This window comes from Cucurbita pepo, chromosome LG11 (assembly GCF_002806865.2).
Source record: "Cucurbita pepo subsp. pepo cultivar mu-cu-16 chromosome LG11, ASM280686v2, whole genome shotgun sequence".
In the NCBI taxonomy this organism is placed as follows: Eukaryota; Viridiplantae; Streptophyta; class Magnoliopsida; order Cucurbitales; family Cucurbitaceae; genus Cucurbita; species Cucurbita pepo.
Genome location: NC_036648.1, coordinates 2,240,883 through 2,259,286, shown reverse-complemented (window position 1 = coordinate 2,259,286; position 18,404 = coordinate 2,240,883). Strand labels below are relative to the sequence as shown.

Sequence of the window (18,404 nt, the reverse complement as noted above, 5' to 3'; positions counted from 1 at the left end):
GGCTCGAGTATACGTCGGGTGGCCGTAGACAACGTAAGAACGAATTGACTTAGCTCACTTGTCGTTGGAAAGCGAGTGCCGCACAATCGCAAGTCCGCTGCCATCAAGTGTGCGATTGTGACAAGTGAGCCGAACAATCGCAAGTGCTTCCAAAAGTGATAATTGCCCCCACTAGATTAGCAGCCTAAAACCTAGAGCTAACATTTCAATCGAAAATCCAAGTCAGATCGTGGTGAGACGAAAATATGTAAATCCAAAAATTTCATTAAATTGCACTTTAAACTTAAATATGTTAGTGAGATCCCATATTAATTGAAGAGGAGAACGAAACATTCTAGCGGTAGATTTGGGCTGTTACAAATATTATTAGAGCTAGATATCGGGCAATGTGCTAGCGAGGACGCCGAGCTCCAAGTAAGGTAGATTATGAGATTCCACGTTGGTTTGAGAAGGGAACCAAACATTCCTTATAAGGCTGCATCTCGACAATTCTCAATAACCTCAGCAATCAGACGGAAGAAAATAGCTTGGGAATACAACATATATAACAACAACATTGTAAATATCAATTCGTACCTTACTAGATTTGGCAAGCCATTATCTATCTTCTTCTCTTCTTCAACAGTGATGCCGAACGCAAGAACAATCGATCGACCGCGTCGAATTCAGGTGAATTGACATCTTCCTCCAATATTTTCGCTTGCTTAGAGTCCATGGATATCTCTCTAAGTTGGTCGTGAAGATCTTCGGTTTCGCCTGCAGTTTCGCCTGCAAATTTTTCGAACTCTTTCAGATATAGAGGAGGCTCTTCCATTTCCTCATCGGCTTCTGTATCGGACTCGGTCTCAAACATATCAGACAAGTCCTCCGAGTCTGAACTCATTCCTGTATCCATAGGAGAAGAATCATCAGACCAGTGTTCACCAACTCTTCCAGCATCCTTTGACATAGCCTTGGATTTACTTGTGTCGCTTATGGTTTCTTGCACATGTTCAACAGAATCGCCATTGTTCTTGCAGCTCAGTTTAGCCTGTGATTGTAATAACCTGAGGTCTTGTTCGAGTTTTGGAATATGCTTTCTCACTGCCTGAAGGCCGTCCCGATATTTCGATTTATCCAGAGCCTGCACGTCCGAAAGGAAAGAAAAAAGAGCAGGGTCAACAATTTACTTGCAGACATGAGCATAACAACATGTAATTTTCGATCTCTTCGACAAATTCGGGGTCGAACAGAAGGAACAAACAGCAGATAGTGATACATATACGAACCTTCTTCCGAGAGAGAGAGACCCTTGGGGACATTATCTCTGTGGGTGGCTGCGAGTAGTTCTTCCCCCTATACATGATTATGGTATTCTCTTCATGAATGTCAAGCACCATACCACCGGTCAATCTCGCTAGCTCTGCAGCGATCTCTTTGACCTCTTCCGGTGAAAACGTCTTTACTACCACCTTCACCGTTTGATGCTTCTTCCAGTGAAGATGCATATTCAAAACGACGCCCTGGAATATCCCACGTCTTCCAACCGGCACGTAATTCTTTCCCTTGATACCCATCTTCAGAAAGTAGAAGTGTTCTTCTGGTGTCAATATCTCTGGATCATGGGTTGTATCTGATGAAGCAGCAGGCTCAATTTTTTCCAGAGCTTCAACAAACCTTTTCTCTTTTCGACGCGCCTGTTATATCGAAGCCGAAAATTAGTCAAAAAAATACAATGTTTATAAACCTTCCTTCTTTAAAGTCGATCAAGTAAATGAAATGTACTACAAGAACTGGAATGCAGTTGGACTTTGAGAGGGACATCAAAATGTACCAAGCTTCAACTTCCTGTTACATTTACTATCATCGCAAACAACAAGGTTGGATGATAGTTTGTTCCTAATAATCTAAGTAGAAACAACGTTATTTCATCTTATCTAAGTAGTAAACCTAAGCATAGCTCACGTTGCCACGGGATATATCTTAGACAAAGTGATCAAAAGTTTGAATCTTCACTTCACATAAACCATAACCAGGGTACACTTAACAACTCAAATCCATAACCAGATATTGTCCTCTTTAGGCTTTCCTTTTCGGGTTTCCCCTCAAGGTTTTTAAAACATGTCTGCTAGAGAGAGGTTTCCACACCCTTAAAAAGAATGTTTCATTCTCCTCCCAACTGACGTGGGATCTCACAGTACACAAATAAACTTTTCTTCAAACAATAGTGTTGTTCATGCATCCAATATAATTGACCTCTACGATTTGATCTCCTCTCCTTCCCTGCTAGCATAAATTCTCCTCTTTGGGCTTTCTTTTTTGGGTTTCCCATAAAGGTTTTTAAAACGTGTTTGCTAGAGAAACGTTTCCACACCCTTATAAAGAATGCTTCGTTCTCCTCCCTAACCGATGTGAGATCTCAGAGTACATAAATAAACTTTTCTTCAAACAATAGTGAAAACAATAGTGTTGTTCATGCATTCAATATAATTGACCTCTACAATTTGATCTTCTTCTCCAAAGAATAGCAGAATTCCCCTCCTAGCATAAATTCTCCTCTTTGGGCTTTCCTTTTTGGGCTTCCCCTAAAGGTTTTTAAAACGCGTTTGCTAGAGAAAGGTTTCCAAACCCTTATAAAGAATGTTTCGTTCTCCTCCCTAACCGATATCGGATCTCACAATACATAAATAAAATTTTCTTCAAGCGATAGAGTTATTCATTCATTCAATATAATTGACCTCTACAATTTGATATTTTCTCCAGAGCAGAGCTACCCAGTAATTTTTCTTGGGACATCCAAAGCATCATCTTATTCATCAACTCGAGACGTCCAAAACGAGTGCCACTTCCCTTCTAAGATTGTTCATGCAATCCATTCGTTTATAGGCCATATAGACAACTTAGCACAAAGATCAATAGCCCAAGCCTAAATCATATCCCCAAAGAAACTAAAACCCTCCTAGAATCTTTGATCGAGTTAGCATTTACAGGAATTGGCTGAATCAAATCATCATTGGTAAGGAATAATCTCTCTAGTCTCTACCATATGCTGCTTACAGATATTTCTCAACGAAATTGCACTATGGTTTCACTCAAACATTTTATCAAACACCTTACAGACGTCAAGTCAAGTACTAATCAAGAAGGGAAAGTTAGTAAAATACCTTGTTCAATTTGAACAGAATCTTCTCTTCCGATGTCATTCTCTCATACTCTTTCTTCTTCTTCCACCTGAAAAACTTGAGCCACTTCACGACTGCTCTTTTACCCTTCAGCTTCTTCCTCGTCTTCTTCTTCTCCTCGCTACTACTTCCATCTGTAGAAGCAATAGCAGATTCCCCTCCACTTTTCTCTAAAGTAGCGACGGAATTATCTGAATGAACCCACCGATACCCCACACCAGATCCAAACCTATTGCCGCCATTACAGGAAGGGTTCCATTTCTCGAGGAACGTGACATTCTTTCGCACAGCACCTATATCACGGAAGAATGAAAACGAAGCTTTGGGATCCAAACCACCGCCATTGTTGAAAGCTCTTGTGTTCTTCCGAATGCAGCAATTTTCTGAACTACACAACAAAAACTCAATGATTTCGCCGGGACGATGAGAAAAAGTAGCGATCGATGTTCGATATTTGAAAATCTTATTGAACCCTAAAGGAACAATCATGCTACGTAGTCGAGAAAGAGAATCGGAACCGGAAAGGGAGGACTCCGTTAGAGAAATTTCGATACCGGAGCTAACTCGACGGCCATTGCTGCGCTAAAGATTCCGCTCTGCAAATTTAACTTCGGAAGATCATTCACTAAAACTTTGCATTTTTAATCCTCAATTTTGAGTTTATTTTCTTTTTGGACCATAGTTTTTTAAATTTTACATTTTTAAATAAAAACTAACCTCAAAATATAGGGTTAAATGTATAATATTTTGAAATTTAAGGACCAAATAGAAATAATACTCTAAACTTAGAAACTAAAAATATATTATTCTTTAAATTTTATAATTAATTAAGGAAAAGATTTACCTCCGTGGGAATGATGATTCATTCCGATCGACATGAGAGTCGAACTACATTGCATTGCCAGAATCCAAGAGGTTGACCTCCTTGCTTCTCTCATTTTACAATCCTCTTCGGGCCGAGCTCCCTTTCTCCTCGATCCACAGAGACAAAACGGAGGACTGGTGTAAACAGTTCATCATGTGAGAAAGGACTCATTGAGCCGAGATCATTAACTAATACTAATCTAATACTGATGTAATAGAAAAGAATTATCTTTTCTGTATACTTTCCCCGGTTCTGTTGCTACCGCGGGCTTTATGCTATCAATCGGATCATATAGATATCCCTTCAATACAACATAGGTTATCGAAAGGATCTCGGAGACCCACCAAAGCACGAAAGCCAGAATCTTTCAAAAAATGGATTCCTATTCGAAAAGTGAAACATACGACCCTTTATAAAATTCAAAGTTCAGGGGTAAATTTGTAATTTTGACACTTTATAAATTTACAAACCCGACACTAAATTTGTAATTAATGCATAAATAACGATCAAAATAAATTAAAAAACCCATAAGAATTCCATATTTTATTGAAATTAAATGAGAAAACTTCTTTTGAATCATAGAAGTTACAAACCAAACACAAACCATACAAATTGGTGTTAAAGACAAAATGCTATATAACACTATCACTCAATATTTCTTCTTTCCTTATTTCTTGTAGGAGAGGAACATATATATATATATATATATATATATATATATATATATATATATATATATATANAATTACACTACATTTACAGCAAAAACCGTTCTAACCGAATGAGCAGTGTCCCGCCACGTTATCGTCCCGAAGTTGTAACCGTTACGAGCCTCCTTGCCGTAAAACGAGACTTTGAAAGTAACTTTCTTTACCTTCTCAGTGAAAACAATCTTACTTGGGGTAACTTTCACTATTAAACCCTCTGAAGAATGAACTTTGGCAATGTAAGTGGCGTCTGGAGCTCCTACATTTGTCACTGTTCTTTCTACTACTACTTTACCAGCAGCTACCTTTCTGTCTAGTTTGCTAATGGAGATGGATGGATAATTGACACTCGAGATAAGATATTCTTTCGAAGTTTTCGGGCAGCTGAAGTTTTGTTTCGACACAGATCTTATGATCTTGTTCGAATACCCGTAATAACAGAGGAAACGGAGATAATCTTCGTTCGTAGATTCGTAAACCAATCCAGGATTAAGAGCTTTTATGGGGCTGATTTCTCCAGCTCCCATCTCATGTGGATTTGAAGGGTTGTTTGTGCTATTTCTCATGAATTTCCTTTGATTATCATACAGAGTTGCTGTAAATAGGTATAATATTCATCAAGAAAAGTGAATCAGCCCCCTTTTCATGCATCTTAAAAGTACTACAGAACTCGGGATTTAGAAAAGTAACCTGTTGTCATGAGAGCGGATTTGATCATGGAAGAACTCCAATTGTGATAAACCGATTTGACGAATGCAGCAGCACCTGCTACATGTGGGCATGACATCGAAGTCCCGGATCTCATCGCATAATTGGAAGGCTTCTTACCAATTGGACCGCTTTCTGCATCGCTCTTCGGAGCTATAGCTGCTAAAATGGATACTCCTGGAGCCATGATATCTGGCTGCATTGTAAATTAAACATCCATCGTTTACTTTATGTACAGAAGACACAGTATTAACTTTGAATAAAAAAACGTGCAGAAGGAGCTTGACCTTAAGAATGTTTTCAGTAAGCGGTGATGGCCCTCTCGACGAGAAATAAGCCACAACCGGAGCAGGTTTGAGTCGTCGAACCTCCACTGTTCTGAGAATTGTGGCTGTTGGGTTCCTGTAATGTTCGAGATTATGAAAGAAGAAGACGCTATCATATCAGAATAAAGGTTTAAACATGGCTCAATCTGATGCCTACTTGGTGGAGTTAATGTATTCAAGAATTTGAAGACCCTCTGAGTTCCCAATTTGTGTAAATGGGAAAATGTTTGAATCCATTGGCACAGTTTTTGATGCCTCACTGATCAGTATTAACCCTACGGCTTTAGCATCTTGTACAACCAGTTCCTTTATTGTTCTTGAAGTACTAAAATCATCCGAGGCGCAAACAACGATCTTGCCTGCAACTTTGGATCGATCCAATGATCCCGGATAACAATTCCTGCAATCAATGTAACGATAAGGTTATGGATGTATGCTTTTGTTTTCAACACTATTTTCATGAGCGGTTATGGATGACTCGTACATGTAAAATCATTACGCGTTTGAAGTCCCAATTTACAAGTCCGTAAAGCAAAACTTCAGTTATTCTAAAAGAATAGGTCATTCATGAACGAAAACCGAGGGAAACAATATTTAAGAGAAGAACACGTTTCACTCGATTTGTGAGATCCCACATCAGTTGGAAAGAAGAACGAAACATTCTTTATAAGGGTGTGGAAACCTCTCTCAAGCAGACGTATTTTAAAAACCTTGAGGAGAACCCTAAAAGGAAAAGCCCAAAGTGGACAATATCTACTAGTGGTGGGTTTGGGCGGCTACAGATGGTATCTGAGCCAGACATCGAGCGGTGTGCCAACGAGGACACTGGGCCCCAAAGGAGGGTGAATTGTGAGATCCCACATTGATCGGAGAGAAGTACAAGCGCCAACGAGGACGCTGGGTCCTAAAGGGGGTGGATTGTGAGATCCCACCTCGATTAGAAAGGGAAACGAAGCATTCTTCATAAGGGTGTGGGAACCTCTCTCTAGCAGACACATTTTAAAAACCTTGAGGGAAAGTCCAAAAGGGAAAGCCTAAAGAAGACAATATCTGCTAGCGGTGGGCTTGAGCTGTTACATGATTTTTGTTCTAGAAAGCATAAAACCGTTCTCAAACAGTAAGCAAGTTTGAAAGTTTCAAGTCAAAAGTGATTAGAATATTATGAACCTGGCTTCTGATATGGGTGTGAATTTAGCAGCAGCGTCCTTTCCAAATACAAGAGGATAAGTCTTTGAGCTAGTAAGATTTGAGAGATTTATAGCAGTTCCCTGGAAGATAGTATAAAACAGATCTATGAAATTCAAAAAAAGCTTCCTAAATTTCGATATAAACACAGAAATCGAACGTACATTACAGGTCGTATTTATAATCAATATCTAGATCTTAGCAGCCATTAAAGAGATAGAAGCTTACCTGAAAAGTCTTGCCATTGCCAAGAACCACAGTGGACTGGAAATCCCTGTCAATATTAGAAGCAGCAACAGTGAAAATCCAAGGAGCAACATTCCCCACAGTGTTAGGATCAGGGCCATCATTCCCAGCAGAGCAGACAACCAAAACTCCCATTTGTTGGGCATGGAATGCTCCAATGGCAATCGGGTCATTCAAATAATCCGATTGAAACAACGGGGAACCAATCCCAATCGAGATCGAAATGATATCAACTCCATCCTTGACTGCATCATCAATGGCTTTGAGGATTGCAGCACCAGAGCAGCCAACACCAGCACAAACCTTATAGCTAGCAATCCTTGTGGACGGAATGCCACCGCCCCTTGCCGTCCCTCTTGCTAAGCCGAAGTAACTTGCATTTGGGACTCTGGCTCCAGCTGCTATTGACGAAGTGTGAGTCCCGTGGCCGAGCGAATCCCTCGGTGTACCCTTCGGCACGCTCCCACGGCTATCGTTCCCATTGGGCTCGACAACATTATAGTATCTTGCACCTATCAACTTCCTACAGATACAAACTCATAATTTCATCAGAAGCCTTTCTAGCTTCCACTACATTTACTCTGAGATGAACGATTTGAATGAGGCATTTCAAATTACAAAGCATAGCCACGAAAATGGATGAGAAAAAACTGTCTGGACAAAGGGGATCTGAGAGTTTATACAGAAATTATGACCTGTTGCAATTAGACTTCTTGAAATCAGGTGCCTCCATACAAACTCCTTTCCATTTAGATGGAATTTCACCAATCCCTTCATCGTTGAAAGATTGAGACTCCGGCCAAATCCCTAATCCACAACATACAAACATAAATTTCAAATTTCTTTCAGATCCAATCCATTTCCTCCTAATTTCCAGAAACCAAATCGATCATTCCATTGTTTCTTAAGAAATGCATCCGTCAAGATCCCATTGGCAGAAAGAAGGCTTGCCCTAACTTAAAGCGATGAAATATACGAAGTTTCAAGAATCCACGATCCGCATTGAAATGAAAAAGGAAAGTGGAAATTACCGGTGTCAATGATGCCGACGACGACATCCGATGAACTGGCGTAAGAATGCGGCGGCGGCAGCGGCGTCGGAGGGCGGAGGCCGGAGATGGAGTTCAAGAAATCCCAAGAACGTGTAGTGTGGAGCTGAAGCGTCGGATCAGGGAACACCGACACGATTCCATCAATACCTGTTGTTTCCTCCACATTTTTATCAAATTTCTCGAAATTATAAAAATTTAATACCTTATTTACTCAATTATAAATTTAATTGTTAATTATCAAAATCCTTTAAAAATATTTAATTAATATTTAATTAAAAAGTGTTATCAGATCGGATTTAACCAACATTATAAATAATTAATAGTTAGAGATGTCCATACGGTGGGACGATTTTCATCTCTGTGAAATTTTTATTTACTTTTTATTGATCGAATTTCTCTAGTAACTTTTTCCTTGATTATTATTATCTTAAAAACATAATTTTTATTTTCAATATATTATTTATTAAAAATGGGTTAAAAAAAACCCTAATAAATAATATCATTTTTAAAAATTCAAATTTTAATATTAAAATTGGAGTTTCAAAATTAACTAATTTATTTTTTTTAATATATATATAATATTAAGTAAGGCAGGGAATTGGGTAGGGACCAAGTGGGGAATTGGACAGGGACGGGAATAGTCCCGAGCCCACTTATCTAACAAAAAAAATCTACTCAGCTTCCTCCCTCATTCTTGGTCTCAATTGGGAATTCTCTTTCCATTCGGGACGGATAAAATGGACCTCTTTATGTATAGTTGAGCTCAGCATAAATTATATATTCACCGTAAAATAATATTTTCCATTCGCGACGGGATTCCTTCCTATATTCTCGAGGAACCAATGTCCCTTACTTTAAGAATCAAATTCCCTCATTTTTGTACTTTTTTTCTTTTAATTTTTTAATAAAAGTTAAAAAAAAATATAAAAAAATAATAATATACTTTCGTCTCCATCAAAGATACCAAATTCCTCGTAAATTCTAAAGTTGAAGTGACTCGGTTTTATCACAAAAATAATATATTTATTCATCAGGACTAATTTTGACGATTATCGAAAGTACAGAGACCAAAATGTAATAAAATTCAAAATATAGAGACTAAAATGAAATTCAAAGTATAGGGACGAAAATTATATTTTGAACATGATGATATAAATGAAATGCATGAATATGGCTATCATTATACCTGATTATGTTATTCCACATTAAAATTTTGTTTATAATATAAGGTTATTTGTGTGACAATTGACCTTATAATAATAATTATTATAAGTTACACCATATTTTTCATATTTATTAAATTCATTAAATTTTTTATTCAAATATTCTTTTTTTTTTAATTATAATATTGATATAAAATGAGAAATTACTTTAACATGAAATTAAATTTGCAATTCACTTAAAATTGCTATTTAGTCCTCAAAATTTAATCTAATTGATATTCAATCCTATAAACTCTATAAACTTTTTAATTGTGTTAAATTGATACTTAGTCCTCAAAACTTAACATATTATTTGTGTTAAATTGCTATTTAGTCCTCGAAATTTAACTTATTATTTAACTGTGTTAAATTGCTATTCATACCAAAAAAAACTAATCTATTGTTTAATTATGTTATATTACTACTCAATCCTCGAAACTTAACCTAAATTGCTATTTAGTCCTCAAAATCTAACTGACTATTTAATCGTGTTAAATTATTATTCAAACCAAAAAACTTAATCTATTGTTTAATTATGCTAAATTGCTACCCAGTCCTCAACTTAACCTATTATTTAACTGTGTTAAATTGCTATTTAGTCCTCAAAATTTAACCAACAATTGCTACTTAGTCCTCAAAACTTGAGATATTATTTAATAGTGTTAAATTGCTATTCCGTCCTCAAAATTTGACTACAATTTAATCAGGTTAAATTACTGTTTAGCCCTCAAAACCCGACCTATTACTCAACTCTATTAAATTGCTATTTAGTCCTCCAAATTTATCTTATTATTTAATTTTCCATAGGGCCCACTATTTATTTATTTATTTAAATTTACCACAAAAATTACCAGATAGAGAAGAAGCTTCTTCCTCAGTGAGCATTGCTGAAAAGCCTTTGAAAGCATGGTGATATTGGTGGATCAAATCCCTTGATCCTCTCTCTTTCTCTCTCCTCCTAAAATAATTAATTCCAATTAAAATACATTAATTTTTGAACAAATCAATCCCTAATTTATTATAATATAAAGATTAAAAAAATTAAAAATAAAATACCTTGGATTTACAGAGGATAAAAGTTGCAGAAAATCCAATTCACCAGCTGTTTCTTCATGTTCTTCATTGCTGCTGCTGCTTCCACCTCCCATATAAACAACATAATGCTGTAAAAAAATCAAATTTTGCGATCAAACCCATGAATATTTTCACAAATCCCATCTGGGTTTTGTTTCTTTTGGGGTAAAAATGGGTAATTTATGAGATTTTTGAAGAGTGTTCATAACAGAGATGAAGAATTACCTTGAGTGGGAGGTTTTGCAGAGCGGCTATGGCGGATGGAGTTGCAGAGAGAGAAGGAGGAAGAAGATGAAGAAGAAGAAGAAGAAGAAGATGGAGAAAGGAAGCCATGGAAGGAGCTTGGGAGAGATTTGGGAGAGATTTGGGAGAGATTGGGAGAGATTTGAGCTTGCTCCCATTTTTGTAGGCTTTCAACCTCAGAGTGAGAGCCCCTTCTCTTGCTTCTTTTTTGCCTCCTTCCAAAGAAAGAATAAATTACCATTTTTATTATATTTATTGTTACAATATTTAGTTTGAACACGTGGAACAATCTTAGCTTCTACGAGGACGGACGTATGTTTTAACTAGTTAAAGTTATACTCAAATTTATACGTTTTATCTGGGTTCATTTCAAAAATAATCATCGTATCTGTAGAGGTAAACAAATTAAATACCGAATCAGGGTTGGAATTTTTAGGTATAAAACTGTTCGATCTTTCATGGCATATCTGCTAAAATTATAAACCGATTCCGTGAATTTCATCCATCTATTGAAATAAGGTTGAATTAACATGAATTATCTAATTGTTCGTATCTTTCGGGACAGAATTCTTATTGTATAAAATTATTAGTTCTTTTGTGGCATATCTGTAAAAATTAGAAACCGATTCCATAAACTTCATTGATCTATTGAAATAAGGTCAAATTAACACGAATTATCTAATTATTCGACTTACGAGATATAAAATAATTTCGTAAAATTTTAAATTATTTATTACCAATTTAAGCATAGCTCAAGTGAAAATCTTTTTTTTCATATTATTATTATTATTTGATATAAGTTAGACCCACACTAATAAATATTATTAAACTTTAGAAATGAAATGTCGGTTGCAAATTTACACTCACTCACCAAATTATTTTTTTATTTTTATTTTTTTTAATCTCATAATTTATTTCATTATTATTAGAAAAAGCAATAAATTTACTTTAATGTGATTAATAATTATAATTATATTTATATTTATTGATTAACAAAAAAAAAACAGTAAAATTAATTAGTAATATATGAGGAAGAAAAAGCAAAAGAAAAGAGTAGACTTGAAATCCAAGCATCCAAAATCATTTCTTTTTCTTTGATTTTTATAATGTTGAAATTTGCTTTATTCTTTGTGATATTCCTAATTGCATGAACTCTTAGGCTTCTTCTACATCTTTCTTCTTTGCTTTTTACCATTGGGAATGACAGAGAGCAAGGAATCGTACGGAGACTACTTCTCGAGATTCTACGAGGTCACGTGTTTGATGTTCGGGTATTAAAATATTGACTGTTTTTTTGTAAGTAAGTGGGTCGGAACACTAACGATGAGGTGCCAACTAACCCTTGTCCTTGTCCCTCGACCAGTTAATGGAGTAATGAGAGGGGAAGCTGGTCGCCTGAAGCGAACTTCCGGACCAATTATTTGAATATTAGTAAAGGCGGCTAAACACAACAATGAAAAAAAATGCAGAAGGCAGCAACTGCTAGAAGGCCGTACTGAGTAGCTTGATTTCCAAGCATTGTCTGAACAAGATCAGACATGGTCTATTTAGAATTCTTTCCGCCCCAATATAAGCTAGTCAATCCAATACACTCGCTATCTTCAAAGGTAGAAGAAGGCCTAAACGAGGTGCTACCCTAACGAGACTCTTAATCAAGCCTAAACGTCCTTATTTCAAACTCAAGCGTAGCCCTGCCATCTTGCAAAACCGGGTGCATTTTAAAATAAAAATATAATCGAATTTGAGAGTAAAAAGAGAATCAAAATTATTAAATATGTTTTATAATATTAAAAAGTGTGAATTTTATATGTTGAATTAAATATACAATAGAAATTAGAAAAATGTGCTTTATATATTTAAATATAAAATTTGGTAATATATATATAAAATAAGAATGAGAATAAAATATTTTAAATTTGAATACTTTAATCCAATTTAATATTTTATCAAAAAAATTGTAAACAAAATCCAATAATATATATTATATAATCTTCTATAATATAATTTTTAAAAATCCAAATTTTAATATTATAATGTAGTTTTCTTAACCATTTAAATATTATTATTAGAATATCTAAATTAACTAATTTATTTTTTAAATAGTAAAAAAGTACATATATGTATATATATATATATATTGAAAATATATATTAAATTCATTTCCAACATAATTCTTTTAAATTCTCTCATAATATAATGATGGTCAAAGCAATCAAGGCAACTAAATCCATTTGGTTTGGTTGACTTTTTCAATTTCCAAGTTGCCCCAAAATAAATAAATAAATAAATAAATAAATAATCCACTAATTCAACGGCTTTTTAAAAACGAAGGCTTAAAACAAGAGAAATATGACCATTTATATAACTATGTTGCCTCCCAGTTGGGAATGTTTGCAGTTGCTTCATTCACCATCTTTACCAAGGTTACCTGCAAGATATGAAAGAAAAGAAACAGGCTGAGAGAAACGATATGGATACAAGAGACGAGCACGACACGACATGGACACAGTGACACTTTTAAAAGAAACTAGGACCTAGATACGACAGGAACACGTTTATTCAAATATACATTTTCGAATACGTACCGTTTGTATAGAGGGAGGGAGGAATTTATATATGCTTAACAAGTGTTCGACACGTGTTAGATGTACACGTTTGGTACACGTTTTCCAAACGAAAGGAGTGTGCATGGTTCGGTTTGGCTTCTCGGTTCTATGCAGTTTCCTAGTCTGCAAGAATATGACCAAACATGGCTTCTACACTAGTTTCTTTCCCCAAGCTATTATGAGTCAATATATTTACTCATACATCGGTTCGAAACACGACAATAAAAATGACAAAAAGTGCCTAATTCGGTTGAACTGTACATTATCAATCAGTAACTCAAAGCACGTGGTCAAAGGTCAACAACAAAATCTACGAGCTGATAATGAAAAAGAAGTTTGAAGGAAAGAAACTGTAACGACCTAGGTCCACCGCTAGCCGATATTGTCCTCTTTGGGCTTTTCCTTTTGGGCTTCCCCTCAAGGCTTTAAAACGCGTCTACTAGGGGAAGGTTTCCACACCCTTATAAGAGGTGTTTTGTTCTCCTCCCCAACCAATGCGGGATATCACAATCCACCCCCCTTCGGACCCAGCGTCCTCGCTGGCACTCGTTCCTTTCTCCAATCAATGTGGGACCGCCACCAAATCCACCCCCCCCCCTTGGGACCCAGCATCCTTACTGGCACACCGCCTCGTGTCTATCCCCCTTTGGGGAACAGCGAGAAGGCTGACACATCATCCGGTGTCTGGCTCTGATACCATTTGTAACAACCCAAGCCCACCGCTAGCAGATATTGTCCTCAGATATTGTCCTCTTTGGGCTTTTCCTTTCAGACTTCCCCTTAAGGCTTTAAAACATGTCTACTAGGGGAAGGTTTCCCCACTCTTATAAAGGGTGTTTTGTTCTCCTCCCCAACCAATGTGGGGCATCACACAAACCGACAGTCTCTTCAAAAACAATGCTTAGGCAGATGAAGGTGCAGACATGTGAGATTCCAAATGGATATATAGGAAGACAAGGGAATGGTTTTCCAGAAACATACCACACTTTCAGGAACTCCTCGAGGGGGTAAAGGTAAGTTTCTCGGAAGAGGTCCGCGTAAATGCGACCTCTTGTCGAACCGCCATTCACCCATTTTACCATAAGTCAACTCCCCCTGAAAAATTTGAGGTAAGAGTTCATGAGATGACAGAAAAAGTATAGAAATTATAAGAAATGATTGATATAAATGAAAAGAAGGAACTAAGGGAAAGAAACATCACCTTTAAGTTGTAGTCACATCCATAAGTATAATGTATAATGAACTTTTTACCAATGTCCATGTCCCATGGTGGCTGACCAGTCAGAAAACAAAAAGAAAGAACATCTCGAGATTGGTTTCGATACGTAGAAGAAGCTATGTATCAGTATAGAATTGATGGATACCGTACCTGCAACATAAAATCTTTCCGAAGAACATGCTGCACGCCGTGCAAAGCCGAAGCAATCGCATATGCATACCTTAGGAAAAGGGGAACTTCAGAAGATATTTCACTAAGTGGCCTAATATAGAAGACAAGGTTTCTTGTTTACCAAAACTTACATTTCTAGCACCCATCCGAAAGCTTTATCCGCCTCGGGATCGTCTTTCATCTTCAATGAAATATTCATCCAGGTAGGAGCAATCTTTTCCAGCAAATCCTGATAAACAGAAACCATTTGGAACATCAAACAATAAAGGTCGAGTCAGTGAAACGAAAACAACCTTTTATTGATGAATACACAATGACAACAGGGAAAATATTCAGCAAAAAAGGTCACAATGTGATTGTAACCTTAATATACTAAGATTTCTTGATGTACGGCAGGGAAAAGTAATTATGCCTACAAAGTAGTGTATTAATCTTAATCCATGTCTTAGTTTTGTGACATCATTCTGAGAGAAATCACCTTCCTGATAATCACAGGGGAGTTGCCGATTGGATCGACTTTGGTTACGGGACCATATTCCTCGGGGAAAAACTTTCTCAAAACTTTTTCATTTTGAGTAGGTTTGATGTAGAAAAATGGAAAGGCAGCTGGATAACCTCCATCAGATAAATTAGGAAGCGGATTAACAAATATATGATCTGGTTCTGCCATTAATATATATCTGCAACCAAAAGAAATCAAAGAGAATTTGATACTCAAGAATCCAACTAGTAATATTTATGAAGAGTTCCATTCTTCAATGGTTTTACATAAAATTCTCACTCTTCCTCTATTGTTGCCTTTTCCAGCCACTGCACGAAGGCCCACGGTCTGTTCAAGACGACGTAGCCCTGAGAACAGAAAATATAATTAAATGAAAAAATGGAAAGAAAAAAAAAATCCTAGTCCTCTTGTAACAGCTCAAGCCCACTGCTAGAAGATATTATCCTCTTTGGGCTTTGCCTCTTGGGTTTCCCCTCAAGGAGAGGTTTCCACGTTCCCTTCTCCAACCGATATGAGATATCACAATCCACCCCCCTTGGGAGGCCAGCATCCTTGCTGGCACACCGCCCGATGTCTGGCTCTAATACCATTTGTAACAGCCCAAGTTCACCGCTAGAAGATATTGTCCTCTTTGGGCTTTCCCTTCTGGGCTTCCCCTCAAGGTTTTAAAACGTATCTGCTAGGGAGAGGTTTCCACACCCTTATATGCTTCGTATCCCTCTCCAACCGATGTGAGATATCACACCGTTGAATACAAGACATTCCACAGAAACGAGCAATGAGAACGTTCGAAGTAGCTATCAGCATGTTAATGAATGCGAAGAAGGAAGTGTGATAAGGTAAAAGAAACCTCACCCGGTCCACACCAGCAGGAAGTGGATCCACCACCATAGTAGGAATCTCATCCATTAGGTTATCAGGTTGTCCAGAATGTAAAATACGAGTGAACCCTCCCATCTCAGATTCAGGCAAATTCTTCTTCTTCTTGTACCAGTAATACATAATACGACATTGCCATTTACTATAAGGAGCGTCGGTCGCTGTCAAAGCAACATGGAAAGGTGCCTTTGTCTTCCCTTTTCTCACATTCTCTGGCATTTCAATGATAGGGTCATTCGATAATCGGTCATACGAGTTATCACCAACTTCCCTTCCAATTGATCCATACTGAATAATAGCTGTCACCAAATTATAAGTTACAAAGCAGAAAGAAAGAGCCAAGAGAACTAGAAATAGTGGGGAAGCCTTTCCAGAGTTCCTCCTCCCAACCATAGTAGCTGTTTGTGGGATCCAAATCAACGACGTTCAAAACTCATTATCGGACGAGTTTCCTGAATTAAATAAGCATGGGAAACACAACTAATCCATGAAACTTTTTATCTCTCTTTCAGATACAAGCGCCAGAAGCAGTATATCTGACCACTTTTACAGTGTATAACTTGAGAGAAAGAAATTGATTGCCACAGAAGTTCATTTCACTGCCAACAAAAAGAACAAAGGCGGCGTTTCACATCATTTAAGAGTTAAGAAATCAATACCACATGGAATAACGAAGCTTTGGTGCAATCTTGGTTAGAGAATGATACTTATTCTGTAACATATGCTAAAGGATTCAATATAAAACTCTCCTTCACAAAGCCACAATCATATTCAAAGTTTGCATCATAATATACAATCTTGATATCGAACACGAAATATGATCCTCACTTCCAACCAAGCTTGTTATATTAAACGAGGCAATCTCCGAACAGGTGGAGAAGCGAACCGACGATATGGTATGAAATGTATTGATATCAAAACTAAAAGAACAGTGAGTTTTTTCAGTAACATAACAAACACTCTTTGATAATTCAGGTCATCTCCATAATTGTTAAAGATCTAAACTATTTTGAATCTATGACTTTAGAATCAAACATCACATTTCATGTACAATGTTCATCATCGAAGTCAGAATGCAGAAACAATATGAAAACTAACAAAAGAGATCTCAATGTTGAATGAATCTCTTCATTCTCCAGACTAATCAATGATCACAAATGAGCAAACCAAACCAGTTGCGTGCGATTGAAAACATAAGCGGGAAAAATCATCATCAAAGACAAGAATCCTATGAAGTATGAAATGCGTACATTCCGAAACTGCAAAATCCATCGTCAATCAACAAAATCCAGTAAAAGTCAAAGATCAAAGAGCTTAGAAAACAACTAGAGAACAAAATCAGAGATTAAAAAAAAAAAAACACAAGAATCGGGCGAAAATTAAAGGTGGAGGCAGTGGCATTGATCGAAATTCAAAGCAAATCAATTAAAAATTAGGACAACGAAACATTTCCACATCAAGAGAGGTCAAACCTGGAACATCAGCCAGTCGGGGAAGAAGAAAACGATAGAAGAAATGGGTGTACTGAGAGATCTGAAAAATGGGTTCTGTACTTACGCAAGGATAATCTTCGTTTCCTGATTATTCTTCCTCAATCTTGATTAGTTGCCTTAATTTCATAATTAATGTTCTTGGGTCTGCAAAAAACTTGGACAACATTTACAATTTCACCGTCTTAATTATTCTAATTATTTGAATCTGTTCATAATAATAAAAAAATCATTTTTTTATTACAATACAATTTTGTATTATTTATTTCCTAACTACTTTAAAAAATAAAATTTTAAATTTAAGGTAATTTTTTTAAAAAATTATATATTGAAAATGACGGGTTATTTTTAATTTAACTTTTAGAATTAAATAAATAAATATTTTATATATTAACATTTTATTTTTATTAAAAAATTTGAATAAATATCTCGAACCACTCCGATCAATACAACTTAATATTCTATGATCGAGTTAGGATTTGTTCATGATATAATAATGGTTAGTTCAACTCGAATAATTTGGTTGGATCTAAAAATATCTCAATCTGACCTAACTCGATGTTGGAAATCGAACACTTTCTCGACCCAACATGTTGAGACCGAGCACCCTACTACTTCCCCCACATTGCTGTTGAGACCGAGCACCCTACTACTTCCCCCGCATTGCTTTATTCCACGCGCGCACACACACACACTATATATATATTAACTACTTATGAAATTAATGATATATATATATATATATATATATTAACTACTTAATGAGAA

The 18,404-nt window shown here is 36.4% G+C and overlaps 3 protein-coding genes across 5 annotated transcripts; all 3 read right to left on the bottom strand.

Moving 5' to 3' along the window:
* Positions 1–400: 400 nt before the first annotated feature.
* LOC111804992 (uncharacterized CRM domain-containing protein At3g25440, chloroplastic) lies at positions 401–3,790 on the bottom strand. 3 transcript variants are annotated; one of them, XM_023689842.1, is made up of 4 exons: positions 3,144–3,790; positions 1,269–1,676; positions 964–1,123; positions 401–885 (listed from the first exon to the last, which is right to left on the bottom strand). In XM_023689842.1, exons 1-4 carry the CDS (start codon positions 3,648–3,650, stop codon positions 602–604), a joined length of 1,359 nt encoding a protein of 452 aa, XP_023545610.1. In that variant the 5' UTR covers positions 3,651–3,790; the 3' UTR covers positions 401–601. The 3 variants fall into 3 exon arrangements, with proteins under 3 accessions (XP_023545610.1, XP_023545607.1, XP_023545609.1); XM_023689841.1 differs by having other exon boundaries at positions 421–475; positions 577–1,123; XM_023689839.1 differs by having other exon boundaries at positions 401–1,123.
* A 981-nt stretch (positions 3,791–4,771) lies between these two features.
* Positions 4,772–10,912, bottom strand: LOC111805932 (CO(2)-response secreted protease-like). Its single transcript, XM_023691232.1, has 11 exons — positions 10,752–10,912; positions 10,509–10,615; positions 10,304–10,410; positions 8,230–8,397; positions 7,894–8,005; positions 7,181–7,721; positions 6,935–7,035; positions 5,925–6,167; positions 5,729–5,843; positions 5,424–5,637; positions 4,772–5,328 (listed from the first exon to the last, which is right to left on the bottom strand). Exons 1-11 carry the CDS (start codon positions 10,857–10,859, stop codon positions 4,772–4,774), a joined length of 2,373 nt encoding a protein of 790 aa, XP_023547000.1. The 5' UTR covers positions 10,860–10,912.
* A 2,054-nt stretch (positions 10,913–12,966) lies between these two features.
* On the bottom strand, positions 12,967–17,775 carry LOC111805084 (hydroxyproline O-arabinosyltransferase 3-like). Its single transcript, XM_023689965.1, has 9 exons — positions 17,619–17,775; positions 16,123–16,745; positions 15,547–15,614; positions 15,244–15,445; positions 14,897–14,994; positions 14,745–14,814; positions 14,577–14,648; positions 14,357–14,470; positions 12,967–13,197 (listed from the first exon to the last, which is right to left on the bottom strand). The coding sequence occupies exons 2-9, from the start codon at positions 16,537–16,539 to the stop codon at positions 13,135–13,137; spliced, it is 1,104 nt and encodes a 367-aa protein (XP_023545733.1). The 5' UTR covers positions 16,540–16,745; positions 17,619–17,775; the 3' UTR covers positions 12,967–13,134.
* Positions 17,776–18,404: the final 629 nt, after the last annotated feature.